Raw genomic sequence first — 15,334 nt, 5'->3', positions numbered from 1 at the left:
GTCAGAGACTCCCCTTGGGATAACAAGCCTGGTACACAACAATTTCTTTATTAAATTGACACACTCATATAAGCTTGCAGCATTCAGCAAGCATAACTGGACATTGCAAGAGGGAGATTCCTAGGGCTGTGTCTGGGACTGGAGATATTGGCTAGTGTCATTCGGTTGTGAAATCCAAGCAGCTTACATGCTGGAGGCTGTGCATGAAAAGCCCAGGAGTGGGGGTTCTCACAGCAGAGCAGGATAAGGCTGGCTCTCAGAGTCAAGGACTGGAGTGACCTAGCAGATCACCGGTCCAGATAACACCAGGGGAATGTCACAGGGGGCCCGTCCCAGGCACCGGGAAATGCAGGGGGAAGGTGTTTTCACTGGGAGCAACAAATGGGGAGAGAAGCCAGGATACCTCAGGCAGAGTTAGGATGTGTGTGAGATTCAGCCCTGGGCAACGGGTCAGCATAAGAGCACAACGAGCTGATGCACAGGCCTTGAGCTGTGCTCAGGCCTCCTGGCGGAGGGATGAATTTCAGCCTGTGTTCAGAGCGGGGGGAGAAAGGACTGTTTATACAGTGGCGGCCCTTTCACAGATCCACCTGTAAGTGAAACTACAGGGTCCATCATTCCACAGGCCGTTGTTCAACAGGTGGGCACAGTTCTCATCACCATTTTTGCTTGTTAACAGGTTATTGGGCTCCCCTTCATTCCAGTTCCTGAACGAGAAGAGAGAGATGAGCTCTTAACCCACTGACTCCCTGTCCCAGAGGAGAAACACCCCCAGTAAGCTGGGCCCCACCTTCAGTGTAACCTAGAGCAGCCTTGGGGTTCATTTAACTTATGTTCAGGCTCTGGTGGGGTTCTGGGAAGCTTAGAACAGCCAGAGCCCAGCAGGGCTCCAGCCCCTGCACCAGGGGCTGTTGTGCCAGCTCTTCTCCGGCTTCGTTATGCTGGTTATATCCTGGGCGAGGGTCGGGGAGGAAATTAAGGCTCCTTCAAAATCCCTTGATGCTGCCAGAGCAGTGTAAATGGGCCAAAAGCAATGGAATATTGGGCCCATTGTGACGTTGCACCCATATGATTTAATGAAAACATGCTAATGAGTGTGAATATAATGTAACTGGAATATGCTTCATGCAAAATATCTCTTGTAAGGATCATTACAAAGCTTATAACCTACTGAGTGTAATCATCCTATTTGTATAAATCTATCATTCTTGTACCTGAAACTAGAAATATGAAATATAACTCTGAGGGTTATTGTAATTATGCAAAGTGTGGGCCATTAATGGTGGTTTGGAATCTTGATGGCTCCCATCAATTAGGACAACTGGTTGTAAATGGCTCTGTTTACTTGCAAGCCTTCCTGTGAGTCAGGCCAGGCAGAATGAAGGCTTGGGGGATCTCGCAGGACATGTGACTATGTCACCTGGTACTGGCATCCATCTTAACCCTGGGGCTTTTCCATTTGGAAGGAGGGCTAGGGTCCCAGAGAGACAAAAGATTCCTGCCATGTGCCAAAGCCATATAAGGGAGTGAAACAGAACAAAGGATTTTCCAGTCATTAGAAATTGCCTAGTTACCACCTGAGCTGGAGCTAACAAGAACTGTACCAGGGGAAAGGATTGGCCCAGACAAGGAAGGAGTCCAGTCTGTGAAAGAAGCTTATTGAAACATCGCTGAGGGTGAGATTTTATCTGTACTCAGTTTCTTATTGTCTTAGGCTTAGACTTGCGTGTTTTGTTTTATTTTGCTTGGTAACTTACTGTGTTCTGTCGGTTATTACTTGGAACCACTTAAATCCTACTTTTTATACTTAAGAAAATCACTTTTGCTTATTAATTCATACCTGGGGGAGCAAATAGCTGTGCAGATCTCTCTATCAGAGTTATAAAGGGTGACAATTTATGAATTTACCCTGTATAAGCTTTATACAGAGTAAAACGGATTCATCTGGGGTTTGGATCCCATTGGGAGCTGGATGTCTGGGTGCTGGAGACAGATAAACTGTTTTCAGTTAAGTCTGCATCTTTGTGGCATGTGGTTCAGATCCTGGGACTGTTGGAGCAGACTGGCATGTCTGGCTGAACAATGCAGGGTTCTGGAGGCCCAACCTTACAGAGAAAATGGGCTCAGAGGTAGTCTCAGCACATCAGGTGACAGTCCCAAGGGGGTTTCTGTGACCGAACCCATTACACCCATTCCATTACTTTAATCCAGTGCTAGCGGGGATTAAAGCAAGTAGAGGGACCAATATGGCTGCCCATGATGGTCTTTGACTACTAGCAGTAAATATGCCCAATGGCCTGTGATGGGATGGTAGATGGGGTGGGATCTGAGTTCCTACAGAGAATTCTTTCCTGGGTGTTTGGCTGGTGAGTCTTGCCCACATGCTCAGGGTTTAACTAATCGCCCTAGTTGGAGTTGGGAAGGAATTTTCCTCCAGGGCAGATTGGCAGAGGCCCTGGAGATTTTTTGCCTTCCTCTGCAGCGTGGGGCATGGGTCACTTGCTGGAAGGTTCTCTGCACCTTGAGGTCTTTAAACCATGATTTGAGGACTTCAATAGCTCAGACATAGGTTAGGGGTTTGTTACAGGAGTGGGGGGTGAGATTCTGTGGCCTGCTTTGTGCAGGAAGTCAGACTAGATGATCGTAATGGTCCCTTCTGACCTTAAAGTCTATGATTCTATGATGCCAGGCTGAATACTCTCTGCATGGGAAGTGGGGGGGTTGAAAAATGTGCACCCCAGTCTCAAGAGTTTGTGACATTCCTCCTAGAGGAGACAGATCTTTTATTCTGAAGTATCCAAATGAACGTGGGGCCAGAGACAGCATTACCTGCTCACAGGGCAGGCATCATGATTGGACCACTAGAGGATAACAACCTACTACTAGTTAATGGCATAAGTGGGGGAGGGCTGCGCTGTTGAAGGCGCTGCTGCAGGGGTAGAGGCTGCTACCCACACAGGCCATGGCAGCACAAGCTTCCCCTCACCACAATGTCTCAGACCAGACCAGCCTTGGAGATACCATTCTGTAGCTTGAGAGGGGCGCTTTGTCCCTGTGACCCATTCCGTCCTCAGTCCATTGGCTGGGATGGCCAACGAGCACCCAGTGCGATCTGTGGATGCTTTTCCCATTGGGAACTGGACTGAGACCCGTCAAGCTCGTTTCATACAGAGGGCACCCAGCAGCAATGCCATTTGGTCACTAGAGACCTGGGCCAGATTGCAAACAGTGACCTGCGGGGACCGATAATGCCTCGAGTTGTTCAGTCCTCAAGGCATGAAATCAAACCCGAGTGACTCCATCCCTGGCCTCAGCCTTAGAGCTACTGAGGTAAAAAGATCCTGCTGGGGCTGCTGGGGAAGGCCAGGGCAGGAATGAGAGAGAAGAGGATCGCCCCATGCTTACGCAAATACCGCAGAAGTGTTGTCCACCCAGCGCCAGATGCCTTCAGTCCCTTGGTCGGTGAAGCCAATCCAGTGACGAATAGAATGAGCTTTAATAGCTAAGTAATTCTGGAGAGAATGACAAAGAGAATTGGGTGGTTACAACTGGAGCCAGATCCTGAGGCATCTCCCGTGGCAGGAACTAACCCCAGGGATGGGATGGGCACTCGGTGCTGCCTACACCAGAGGAGGAGGCAAGGAGCCCGATTCTCCTCTCCCTCCAGGAAGGGTGTGGGGGATGGAGAGACGTCAGTGGAGGAACAGGGGTTGGTGATGGTCTCAGCCTGGGGTGGGGAGAGGAGGCCCCGAGCCGGGGGATGAATGGTGTTGGAACCAGGGAGGAGGATATTGGGTCCTGCAGTGGGACAGAGGGGGCTGTGGCATAGATCACCTACGCACCGCACCAAACAGATCCCAATCCTGCAGTCAAACTTGGGCACAACCCAGCAGGGGAGGTGTCCAGGAGGGCTTGTTGTATTAATTTAGCTGGAATATACGGGACTAAGATGTTACCAGAACCCAGCCGTTGGCTGACATTAAACAGCGCTAACCCAGCCTGCTCAGTTTCCTTAAAAACCCTTTTAACCTTTGATCAAAGACAAAAAGAAGGTGGAAAAAACCAGGGAAAGCCTTTGAACGGTAAAGCACTGAGCCAGGCTTTCAGTCCGCCAGTCTCCCTTGGGCCCGTCCCCTTTGAGATGCAGATTTTTTAGAAGGAACCTGCCCCCCTTGTGTGACAGACTCTTAGCAGGGACAAATTAATCATTTGTGAGTCCTTGCACTAGGATTGTGGCCCCGCTCCCTGCTCCGTCCATGCTTTGCTGAAAGGCCCCACCCTGATCAATCTCTTCCCCTCCAAGGCCCCACTCGCCACTCACATGGTTGGGAGAGAGCAGAGTCAGCGGCAGGCAGGGTCTTGGTGAGAGGTCAAGTGGGGATGGGGCGTTGGCACAAAGCGTGGGCGGAACACAGGGGGCAGGTGTGATGAAGTGGGAGGTTTCTTGTTTTTTCCAATGGTTTGCCTGCAGAGGGAGTGGGACTCAGTTTCCTGGGTGTTACTGGTTTAACGAGGTGATGGAAGAGGGATTTTGTTGTTATAGAGGACCGGTGACTGAACTTGGGACCCTGGCCAATAGCCTGGAGAATGGATACCCCAGCAACTGGGGACCTGGGGTTGTGGTCACCAGGAGGCCCAGCTCAGAAGTCGCAGCTAGTTCTGGCCAGTGGGAGGACAATGGGCTGTGAAGAGAGGACACCGGTGACCTGACCAGGTGGTTCCGGGCAGAGGACAGGAGAGGAGAGGAGGCCCAGGCGACCCTGTTTTCCTGGAGATAAGACAATGGACAGAGGCGAGGCTTGGGGCCCGGTATATCCGATGCCCAGCTGGGAAGCAGGGGGGCTCTGGGCTGGAGAGAGAGAGCAGGCAGAGCCCACCTGGATGCAGGGGGGACTTGGATTTGCTGTGCTGAGGGAGGCCAGGCCTGAGGGCCATGAGAGTTTCCTAGGCTGTGTTCAGACGCTCAATAAACCCTCCTTTTTTACGCTGGCTGAGAGTCACTCTGGTCTAGAGAACAGGGTTGCATTATTCCCTCTGGGAGTGGAGGCCCTGGGGGTCCAGAGCGAGTGGACTCCCTAAGGGGGCCCACGGTGAGAAACAAGTGTGCTAAGCCTCAAAGAGGTGCGGTTCCAGGAGGTGGAGAGGCTTAATCCCTGAGAGAGACTGGACCCCCGAGAAGGGCAGTCACACTGAAGGGGGTTCCCCCAGGGACAGCATGGAGCCAAGAGAGGGCACAACCTGTGAGTCCGTGACAGCAAGACCACAGTCCGGGTGCCATGACCCCTTCTAAGTGTGGGCCCAGCGCCATTGTAAACCCGGCACTGTCTCTTAGATGATATCAGAGCTGGTAACAACCATCCTGCTGCTGAGACAGGCTGGAGCAGTGGTTGTTGTTACAGTCCGACCCGTTTCATCCCAGCTGGTGGCTGGGATCAACTGGAGCCGGTAGAGGTGACGCCGTCTGGGTCCTTTTCTCTGGCCCCATCTGGTCAGGATGTCTCAGGCTCAGGATGACAAAGGTCTCGGGTCCCAGGAGATGTGGAGGAGGGGAGAACCATGATGGTGAAGCTCGTTCTAGTGGCCTACTTTTCTCCCCAAAGTCTCTTTCAGGGCCCAAAAGGGAGCGAAGGGTGGAACAGTCCATCCCCTCATTCCTTTGGCCACCGAGTAGGTTTAATCTCCAGCACTGGATTCACTCCTTTCTGGTTCCACATGTTTCTTGTTTGCCAGGCGTGATCTGAATCCAGTCGTTGAGTTACAGCAGGAGGCTCTTTCGTTTGGACTAACTCTGTCTGTCTCCTGTTTGGAACCTTTTCCCATCAGTCCTGGTTACTCTCGGTCATACTATCATTTTAGGAACGCTCACAAATTTTTACAGCTGCATTCACAGTGAGGGTAAATTTGTCGGGCCAGTTATTACGACCGGATGCAGCAGGAGATAAAGGTGAACGTTACAAAAGCACCATCTTGAGTTCTTCTTTCCAAAGGGCTCTTCCACTTCGAGAATGACTGTAAAAAGCCTGCCCCCAAATGGGCTCCCTCATCCTTTGGGTATCAGAGCCAGGGCTGCTGGTTGCAGGGACTAAGCAGTTCCTGCTTTTCCCTCCCATACACCCAGTAGAGCCAGCCAGGGCCTGGTGTGACATTATTGATATAAACTGGGACCATATAGAACATGGGTTGCAACCAAGGTCCTGTAGTGGCACCAGATCTTAGGTAAAGGGGGTAATATAAGGTGTCTAAGACCAAGTTATGAGTTACTGGTTATGATTATGCTGTATGTATGTCTGTATCATTATGTAGTTGATGTTATAAGTATTGGCTGTATACTGTCTGTATTTCAAATTGGTGCTGCAGTTTTGGGAAACGCCCCAGACAAGTTGGTGTTAGCTCTGCTTAGCCTGCTTGATGGCCCATTAACGACCATCAGCTACACAATTGACCCATTGAGAGGAGGCAGATACGCCTTGTGACTCAGCAGGGTGTGCAGAAACTGGCCCATGTGACTGCAAACTCCATTTTGCTGTAATTTTCCACAGTAAGAACAAAGAAGTGTTCTTACACCTGGAAGTGCCTATAAAAGGCTGATGCCTCATCTCCATCTTGTCTTCAATCCTGCTTCTTACCTCTGGAGGGACTTTGCTACAACCTGAAGCTCTGTACAAAGGACTGAATGCCCCATCCCAGCTGGGGATGTTCTCCAGAGACTTGATTTGAACCTGCAGTTTACTCCATCACTGCTACAAGCCTGAACTAAGAACTTTGCCATTACTGTATGTAGTTGATTCCATTTAACCAATTCTAGCTCTCATCTCTATCTTTTTACTTTTATGAATAAACCTTTAGATTTTAGATTCTAAAGGATTGGCAACAGTGTGATTTGTGGGTAAGATCTGATGTGTATATTGACCTGGGTCTGGGGCTTGGTCCTTTGGGATTGAGAGAACCTTTTCTTTTACTGGGGTGTTGGTTTTCATAACCATTCATCCCCAGGACAAGTGGGACTGGTGGGGATACTGGGAGACTGGAGTGTCTAAGGAAATTGCTTGTGTGACTTGTGGTTAGCCAGTGGGGTGAAACCGAAGTCATTTTTGTCTGGCTGGTTTGGTTTGCCTTAGAGGTGGAAAAACCCCAGCCTTGGGCTGTGACTGCCCTGTTTGAGCAATTGGTCCTGATTTGACACTCTCAGTTGGGTCCCACCAGAACCACATCGTCACACCTGGTCTGGTTCAGGCCTCAGCAGAATTGTTCCTGTTGCAGGATCTTTGGGCTGGATCCCCAGCTGATATCAACCAGGATCACATGGATGACAGCTGCTGTGCACCAGCCAAGTTGCTGGCCCATTCCTGGCACTGGAAATCACTGACCTAAGAAATACATTCACTACTACAGGTGCCGACTCTGGGTGCTCTGGGGCTGGAGCATCCATGGGGAAAACTCAGTGGGTGCTAAGCACCCACCAGCCACCCATCCATCAGTTGTTTGGCCACCCTGCTGCTGATCAGCTGTTTGGCAGCTGGTGGGAGGTGGTTAGGGGATGGAGCGGAGCAGGGGTGGGATGAGGTGGGACAATGGCAGAGTCTTGGGGAAAGGTGTGGGGCAAGGGAGAAAATAGGCAGGGGGAAAGGCAGGGCCTTGGGAGAAGGGGTGGAGTTGAGGCAGGGCCGAGGTGGGGTGGGGCACCCACCTGGAAAAATTAAAATCATCACCTGTGGCAATACAGTCGAGTCCTGGCTCTTTTCTCCCAGCAGACACCCCTGGGCTCTGCAGTCCAGTGGGAATCTACCTCTGGCAAGATAGTTTCGTGTTCCCAGCCCCCCAGGGAGTCTGGCTACCCTGCCGAGTAACCATCTCTCTTATCTGCCGAGCAGCTCTGCTTTCCGAGCCCTCCTCAAGCCTCCCCACCGTTTGCTCCACATCGTCCCTTCTCTGTGCTGCTGCCCCAAGCCCCTCCTGCCCCCGCTGAGGCAAAATTCACCCCGGGGGTGGGGCAGGGCTAGCCCATGTCACTGCTGGAGACCTGGAGTCCTGCTCCAGCCCTGCACCAGGAACTCCCACCCTTCCTGTCAGGCCCAAACAGCGCTGAAGCCCCATGCCGGCCCTCTGCCCAGGGTTCATTACACCCCAGGGAGGGGTGGGGCCGAGGGCTCGTACCTGCTCCATTTGGTCGTTGATCACCACCAGATCAGCATTCTGGGCTAAGCAGGAGTTTCTCGCTGCCTCCCAGGTCTGGTTAGCCCTGGAGAAAAGGTAGCACCTCCCTTGGTCCTGGTCCCAGCCCGACTGGCACCAGGGAACGCCTGCCGCAGACAACACAGCTGTGAGCCCCTCCCCGGTTACTCGCCAATGAGGGGACAATCCCCTCTCTCACACGCTGACAAGGGGATGATCCCTCTGCCCCACGTGCCATGAGGGGCCGATCCCTCCATCACACGCACCGATCAGGAGCCTATCCACCTCATCTCACGTGCCAACAAGGGGCTGATCCCCCAACCCCAGGTACTGACGAAGAGCAGATCCCTCTCCCTCACGTGCCGATGCGGGGGCCAATTCCTGCCACACCAGGTGCCGACGAGGGGCTCATCCCTCCCTGCTACATGGCGATGACGGGCCAAACCCCCCACCCAACGTGCCAAGGAGGGACTAACCCCCCACTATGTGCCGACAAGGGCCTTATCCCACCCTCCGTACGTGCCGACCAGCAACCGATCCCTCGCCCCACACGCACTGCTGAGGGGCCAATCCTTCCCCCTGCAGACACAGAGCACAGGCCAAACCACAGCAGATGTGGGTACTCCACAGGAAACCTAAGCCACAGGTGAAAGCAGAAGCTACAGGCGGAGACATGGGGCACAGGCAGCCCCTCCATCCATCCTTATGGGCTCTGCTCTCACAGGGCGAGTGGCAGGGCCCCATTCCCAGGTCCCAGCCCCAACCCCTGGCACTAATGGGAGATTCCTCAGCCCCACACCCCACCCAAGGGGAGCCCCAACCCCAGCTAGAACGTGACACTGCATTTGGATTCTCCCCACTCTGCTCTGCTCCCCCGGGTTGTGGGGCCAGGGTCTCCTGGCTTGGTGGGAGAAGGGGGGGGCCTGTGCAACTGAGCATGGCCTATGATTGTCTCACGGCCATTGATAGGACACAACCCCCCCATCCCCGCGGGGTGCTGATCACCCCACCTCCCTGCACCCCATAGGGTGATGCTGCAGCACCCCAACTCTGCCTAGTGCCTGATCCCCACCTCCCTGCACCCCTAAACCAGATCAAGACTTTCCATCATCTTTCTCCCCCACTTCATCTACAGGCTGAACCACCCCTGATCCCTACATTCCTAAATTGGAAGGAGACACTGCAGCACCCCCAACCCCTGTCCCTGCTGGGTGCTCATCCCCCTCCCTATATCCCATGTGGTGCCATCCCTGTTCTCAGTGCACAGGCTGGGACATTATGGAAGGGAAAACTAAGCACATTCAAGAGGAGCCCAGAGAGCACCTCCCATTTACCCTGTCCTCCAGCCCTGATCTTACCTGCCAGGCTTCTCTTGGTTGTGGGCCTGGGGTCCCCGGCCATGTCTGAAGATGGGACCATCTAAGAAACTGAGCAGAGCCCCAGTGTGAGCCTCAAGGACATCACATGCCTCTCCCAGTGGGTGGGTTGGCAGCTTCTCAGTCCGGTCTGTCAACTCTGTAGTTGGGTGGGGCGGGAATCCCAGCAAGGGGCTCCCCCAGCCCATTGGGGCTCTCACCTCCTTGGGGCAGGGATGAGCAGGATTTGGGGAGGAGAGAATCTCAAACCCTAATAATAATGCCTCCCCCTTCTCATCAGTAGAGCATACAAAGCAGTTTGTGAAGGGGGTCAGGCTCATGAGCACCATTTTATAGATGGGGAAACTGAGGCACAGGGCATTTATGTGACTTGCCTAAGGTCACACAGCTGGAATAGAACCCTAGTCTCCTCAGACTTAGTCCCGGTCTGTCTCTACTAATCCATGCTGTCTCAGAAGGTGCCTAGCTCTCACCAGACCAGCTCTGGTGGGGATAGGAGGCCCAGGTCATGATGGCTACTCACGGTAGAGGAGGTAGAGGAGGACTAGGGTCATCAGGAGCAGTTTGATGACCATGATGATCAGGGTAGGGATCACCAGCTGCCAGTTCGTGAGAGGGGGGATCTGGAAAGGGGGGACATGGCTCAGATAATCCTGCCCTGGCCACACCCTAGATTTTACCCCACCCCAGCACTGAATGGGACACACTTTGGATCAAGCCTGACAATAATTAAAGGGCCAGGGATCAGTGTGTAGCATCTTTAGCTAAAAGAGCTTTTCTCCCCACTGTGTCTCAGGCATTTGAGTTAAATGTGCACCCACAAAAATGAAAAGGATGAAGCCAAAGGGACAAACTCTGCTCCCAGTTACACCAGTGTAAATCTAGCCTGAAGGCAACAATGTGACTCAGGATTTACACTGGTGTAAATGGGAGCAGACATTGAGTCAAATAGTTTCCAAACCTTTGGAGGAAAATAATCACGTCACTTGCCAGGCAGTGACGTTTCCCCAGATGTGACCCTGTCAGTCCTGCCAGCTCCCCAGTAACCCTCGGGGCTTCCAGGGATGGCAGGGTAGATGAGACCCTCATTTCTGATCTGGTTTTGAAAAGAGGAAAAAAACAAACTGCTTTTTGAATTTTCTTCCAGCACCACAAAGGAGCAAAAAGGGAAGGAACTCAACTGCCACCCCCAGGAAATGAGCAACACACAGAGCAGCAGGTTCCTAATCTCCTAGAACTGGAAGGGACCTTGATCAGCCAGCCAGCAAAGGAGCTGGTTTGTCTCACCACAGAGAGGGGACAGACCCTAGCCCATGTTCCTGGGTCCTCATGGACGTGCTGAGATTCTCCACGAGGGTTCAGCATCTGCTCTGGGTCCCCTCAGATCTCTCAGTCATGCAGGCGTCTTCCCTTCTGGGGCCAGGGGTACCGGGCTGGGTGGGTGCCCCGTGTGTTCTGCTGTTATCGCCCGCTGGGCTTCCTGCCCCATAAGGGAGTGTCTTATACACGCATGACTCAAGTACTCCCGTGGTGCGGCCTGCGTGGGCAATGTCAGAGCACCACCCATCACCCTGCCTCCTGCACAGGGCAGTGGTGACCCTGAGTGAGTCACGGCTTCAAAGAGGGAAGAGCCTTGCTAGGTCCCATCTGGTCCATCGTCCCAGAGCAGGACTGTTCTCCCCAGGCTAGTGTTAAAGATAACATAACTGGGTGGGTTGTTGGGATCAAACCCTGGACCTGAGGCAGTGATACTCAGACCTCAGGGGTTCAGGAGCCAAATTCGCACTCAGCATTACCCAAGAGAGCCACAGTAGGGTGAATTCATGGCTTTGTTTACTATAGGACTCTATGATGATATTTAAGCAGTATGTCAGTTTTATACATATATGTATTCTCAGCGCACAATAACTGACCAAGTATCACTATTTTATCAACTACAATTGGTTAATTACATAGTAAAAGCATCCTGGTAAGTTAATAACTTAGACCGATTAATAATTATGGAAGCAAGGTCTGAAGGAGCTAGTGATGAGCTGCAAGGGGTGGGGGGAGGTTTCAGGGCCAGACGGTCTTTACATAGACACACCTGCTTGGCCTGGGTATCCAGCAGACAGAGCTGCTTTGCCCACGTGATTAGTTTTGGTTGGTGCTGGGTTACAAATCACCTTAGAATGCAGGGGACTGAAATGTTTTTATCCTGATTGTGGGAGGAACAGGCAGCAGAACTGTGCTTAGCCGTCCCTGACCGACGGGGTCCCCCTCTGCCAAACTGAGCTCACAAAGCAGGGGGTTGGATGCCAGAGCCCAGTGGTGAGGGAGAAGGGCCAGGGCTGGGCCAGGCCAGTTTAAAAATAGAAGTACCTAGACTTCATCAGGTCCAAGGGCTGCTTAGATCTGTTGTGGGGCAGCATTTCTGCGGAATAGGTGGCTCGGCCTGCACTCGTGGTGAGGCTCCCCCGCTGAGGTCACAGTAGAGAGGCAGGAGACAGCAGAAGGGGACGGCACAGGGCCAGCAGCGACGGAGCAGAGGATGGCACAGTGTGGTGAACGATGATACGAACAACAGCAGCAGAGTGAACGACGCAGCAGCAGCAGCAGGCAGTGAAGGCATTGCTCAATTCCCCCGCCCCCGTGTGAACTCACATGAAGCCAGCGCTGGGCTCTGGGTCTCCACAGACCAAGGACAGCAGCTGTGACTGGGGTGTGACAGAGGGAGCGAGGAGTGCATGGTAGAGGAACATTCATTTGTTGGATTTTCACACCATGGTGAAAAACAGAGGCAAAGGACATGGCCCAGTGTCCTCTGGGGTGGGAGTTTTGCTCATGGTCAGATGTGTTTGAACCATGGTTGTGGTGTTTCCCCCAGTTAATGCCAGGTTCCTTCCCTCTTTTTATTAGATGTTCTCTGCCACGCATAGACTCAGTGTGTGTGAAAGGGGAAGTGTTGCCTCTTACAGGCACCCTGCAGAGTTTGATTTTCCCAGATTACTGGGTGCGGGCTGTGGATATTAAACCTGGCCCTGGTGGCTGCCGACTCCAGCTGGCAGAAGGGCACAGTTCAATCACACCCTGTTTTTCTGAGTAAGGGTTGCCAGGTGTCTAGTTTTCAACCGGAAAGTCTGATCGAAAAGGGAACCTGGCAGTGTCCGGCCAGCAGTGCTGAGTAGCCCCAGACACTCCAGTTAATGGCAATAAGCAGCCTCCGCCACTGGGGGCAGGATGAGCAGAAGCTGCTGGAACCTGAAGGCGCATGCGGGAACGGGGGAGCGGGGTACTGGCAGCTCCCCTGTCCTGCCCATTCACTCCCTGACCGCAACTTCCCTGTCCCCATCCTGCTCTACTCACCCCCAACCCCAGAATGCAGCTCCTCCTCCCCCGTCTTACCCCACTCAGCCCCCGATCCCCAGAGTGTGACTCCCCCTCCCTCATCCTGTCCCACTCACCCCCAACTCCAGAGTGCAACTCCCCCTCCCCGGCCCTACCCTACTCAGCCCCCGACCCCCAGAGCATGGATTCCGCTCCCTCATCCTGCCCCACTCACCCCTAACTCCAGAGTGCAACTCCCCCTCCCCGGCCCTACCCTACTCAGCCCCCGATCCCCAGAGTGTGGCTCCCCCTCCCTCATCCTGTCCCACTCACCCCTAACTCCAGAGTGCAACTCCCCCTCCCCGGCCCTACCGCACTCAGCCCCCGACCCCCAGAGCATGGATTCCCCTCCCTCATCCTGCCCCGCTCACCCCCCAATCCCCGAAGCATGGATTCCCCTGCCCTGTCCTTCCCACTCACCCCCCAACCCCAGAGCGCAGGTCCACTTTCCCCATCCTGCCCCTCTCACCCTCAACCATGGGGCAAGGCTCCCCCTCCCCCATCTTGCCCGACTCACCTCTTCACCCCTGGAGCGTGGCTCCTCCTCCCCCATCCAGTCCCAATCACCCCCCATCCCTGGAGCAGCGCTCTCTTTGCCCCGTGCTGCCCCACTGACCCCCACCCCGCAGCCCTGGAGCATAGCTCTTTGTGCCCTGTCCTGCCCCACTACACCCCCTGATCCCTGGAGCATGGTTCCCCCTCCCCCATCCTGCCCCCTCTCACACCCCCCGACCCCTGGAGCATGGCTTCACCTCCCCACTCCCAGAGTGCAGCTCCCCCTCCCCTGTACTGCCCCACTAACCCCCCACCCCTGGAGCATGGCTTCACCTCCCCACTCCCAGAGTGCAGCTCCCCCTCCCCTGTACTGCCCCACTAATCCCCCACCCCTGGAGCGTGGTTGCCCCTCCCCTGTACTGCCTCACTCACCCCACCCGCCCGGCCTCCAGAGCATGGCTCCCCCTCCCCCACTCACTCCCTACCCATGGAGTGCAGCTCGCCCTGCCCCATTCACCATACACCGCTGGAGCACAACTTGAACGATGTATTGCCAGGTGTACGGGGCAGGGGTGGAAGGCAGCAAAGTCCGGGTCCACCCTTGCCCGAGGGCTGGGCGAGCGGAAGTCACCCACGTGCAGATGGTGAGCGCTGCCACTCGAGGAAAGGGCCACCCACTGGGACTGCTCTGAGGGGAATCCAAGCCTCTGCACCTGCATCTCCGAAGGGTTTCAAGCTCCGGAAGTCTGAACAGACACCAGCCACTGCCCCAAGCCTGGGGTGCCTGGGCTCACTCTCAGGGCATGGATGTTCCCTGTAGCTCCCCCTTCTGAGCGTTGGACCCTGCTGTCCAGCTGTCTGCCCCCCTCTGGCCACAGCGCTGACCCTTCAGACTCCTCTGTACTTAAATCCAGCCTCCCCCAGAACGGCGCCCAAAAGGTGTCATGCTTCTGACCTACAGTTTAACCCTCTCAGGGACACGCCTCTGTTGAGAAGCAGTTACACACACACACACTCTCTCTCTCTCTCTCTCTTTGTTCAGTCTATCAGCTTTATGTTCATTATATTTAATCATGTAAAGCCCAGGAGAGCACAACTCACACAAAGCAATGAGAAACGGGGGGGCGAGGTTAATATCTTTGACTGGACCAACTTCTGGTACAAGCTTTCGTGCAACTCTGAGCCCTTCTTCAGCTCTGGGGAAGGAGGCAGACTGAGTAAAATACAAGCTGGCACAGATCGTTAAGCAGAAGGGGTGATACGCGGTGGGGGTGGTCACTGGAAATGAAGTGGGCAATTGGGGGTAGAGTGTTATGCATAAAGGGTTTGAGGCGGGCAGCACGATGTGTTACAAACTGTTGTAATGAGCCATAAAACCAGTGTCCCTGGTAAGTGCATGGCTTTTGATGTCTAGCAGACCTGCCTTTTGAAAGTGTTGTGCCGTTTGCCTTTGAGGACAAGTATGGAAAGGTCAGCTCTGGAGCGATTGCTTGGAGAAAAGCATTCCCACACGGGTGATATGGTGGTTTTGCCTTTGATCATTTGTCTGTGTGAGTTCATTGGCGAAAACGAACAATACACATATAAAACAGCTTAAAAGCAGATGCTAAATAGTATAGTCAATTGCTTGCCCACACTTTGGCTCGTTATGAAATATATTCAAGAGACCAAACAATCATTACCAGTCAAGTTTATTGCTAAAAGCCAATAATCATATAGACGGGTTTCAGAGTAGCAGCCGCGTTAGTCTGTATCTGCAAAAAGAACAGGAGTGGCACCTTGTGGCACCTTAGAGATTAACACATTTATTTGGGCATAAGCTTTTGTGGGCTATAACCCACTTCATGGGATGCATAGAATGGAACATCTAGTGAGGAGATATATATACACATACAGAGAGCATGAAAAGGTGGGAGTTAATTGGC

General features: G+C 53.5%; 1 protein-coding gene across 1 annotated transcript; it reads right to left on the bottom strand.

Annotated features, from left to right (window-relative positions):
• Positions 1-325: 325 nt before the first annotated feature.
• Positions 326-10,852, bottom strand: LOC115642080 (hepatic lectin-like). The gene is made up of 5 exons (XM_030545468.1): positions 10,836-10,852; positions 10,072-10,171; positions 8,155-8,300; positions 3,406-3,512; positions 326-707 (listed from the first exon to the last, which is right to left on the bottom strand). Exons 2-5 carry the CDS (start codon positions 10,121-10,123, stop codon positions 560-562), a joined length of 453 nt encoding a protein of 150 aa, XP_030401328.1. The 5' UTR covers positions 10,124-10,171; positions 10,836-10,852; the 3' UTR covers positions 326-559.
• Between the last annotated feature and the right edge of the window lie 4,482 nt (positions 10,853-15,334).

This window comes from Gopherus evgoodei, unplaced genomic scaffold (genome assembly GCF_007399415.2).
Source record: "Gopherus evgoodei ecotype Sinaloan lineage unplaced genomic scaffold, rGopEvg1_v1.p scaffold_37_arrow_ctg1, whole genome shotgun sequence".
Taxonomy (NCBI): Eukaryota; Metazoa; Chordata; order Testudines; family Testudinidae; genus Gopherus; species Gopherus evgoodei.
The sequence above is the reverse complement of the archived record's forward strand: the minus strand, read 5'-3'. Positions and strand labels throughout refer to the sequence as shown.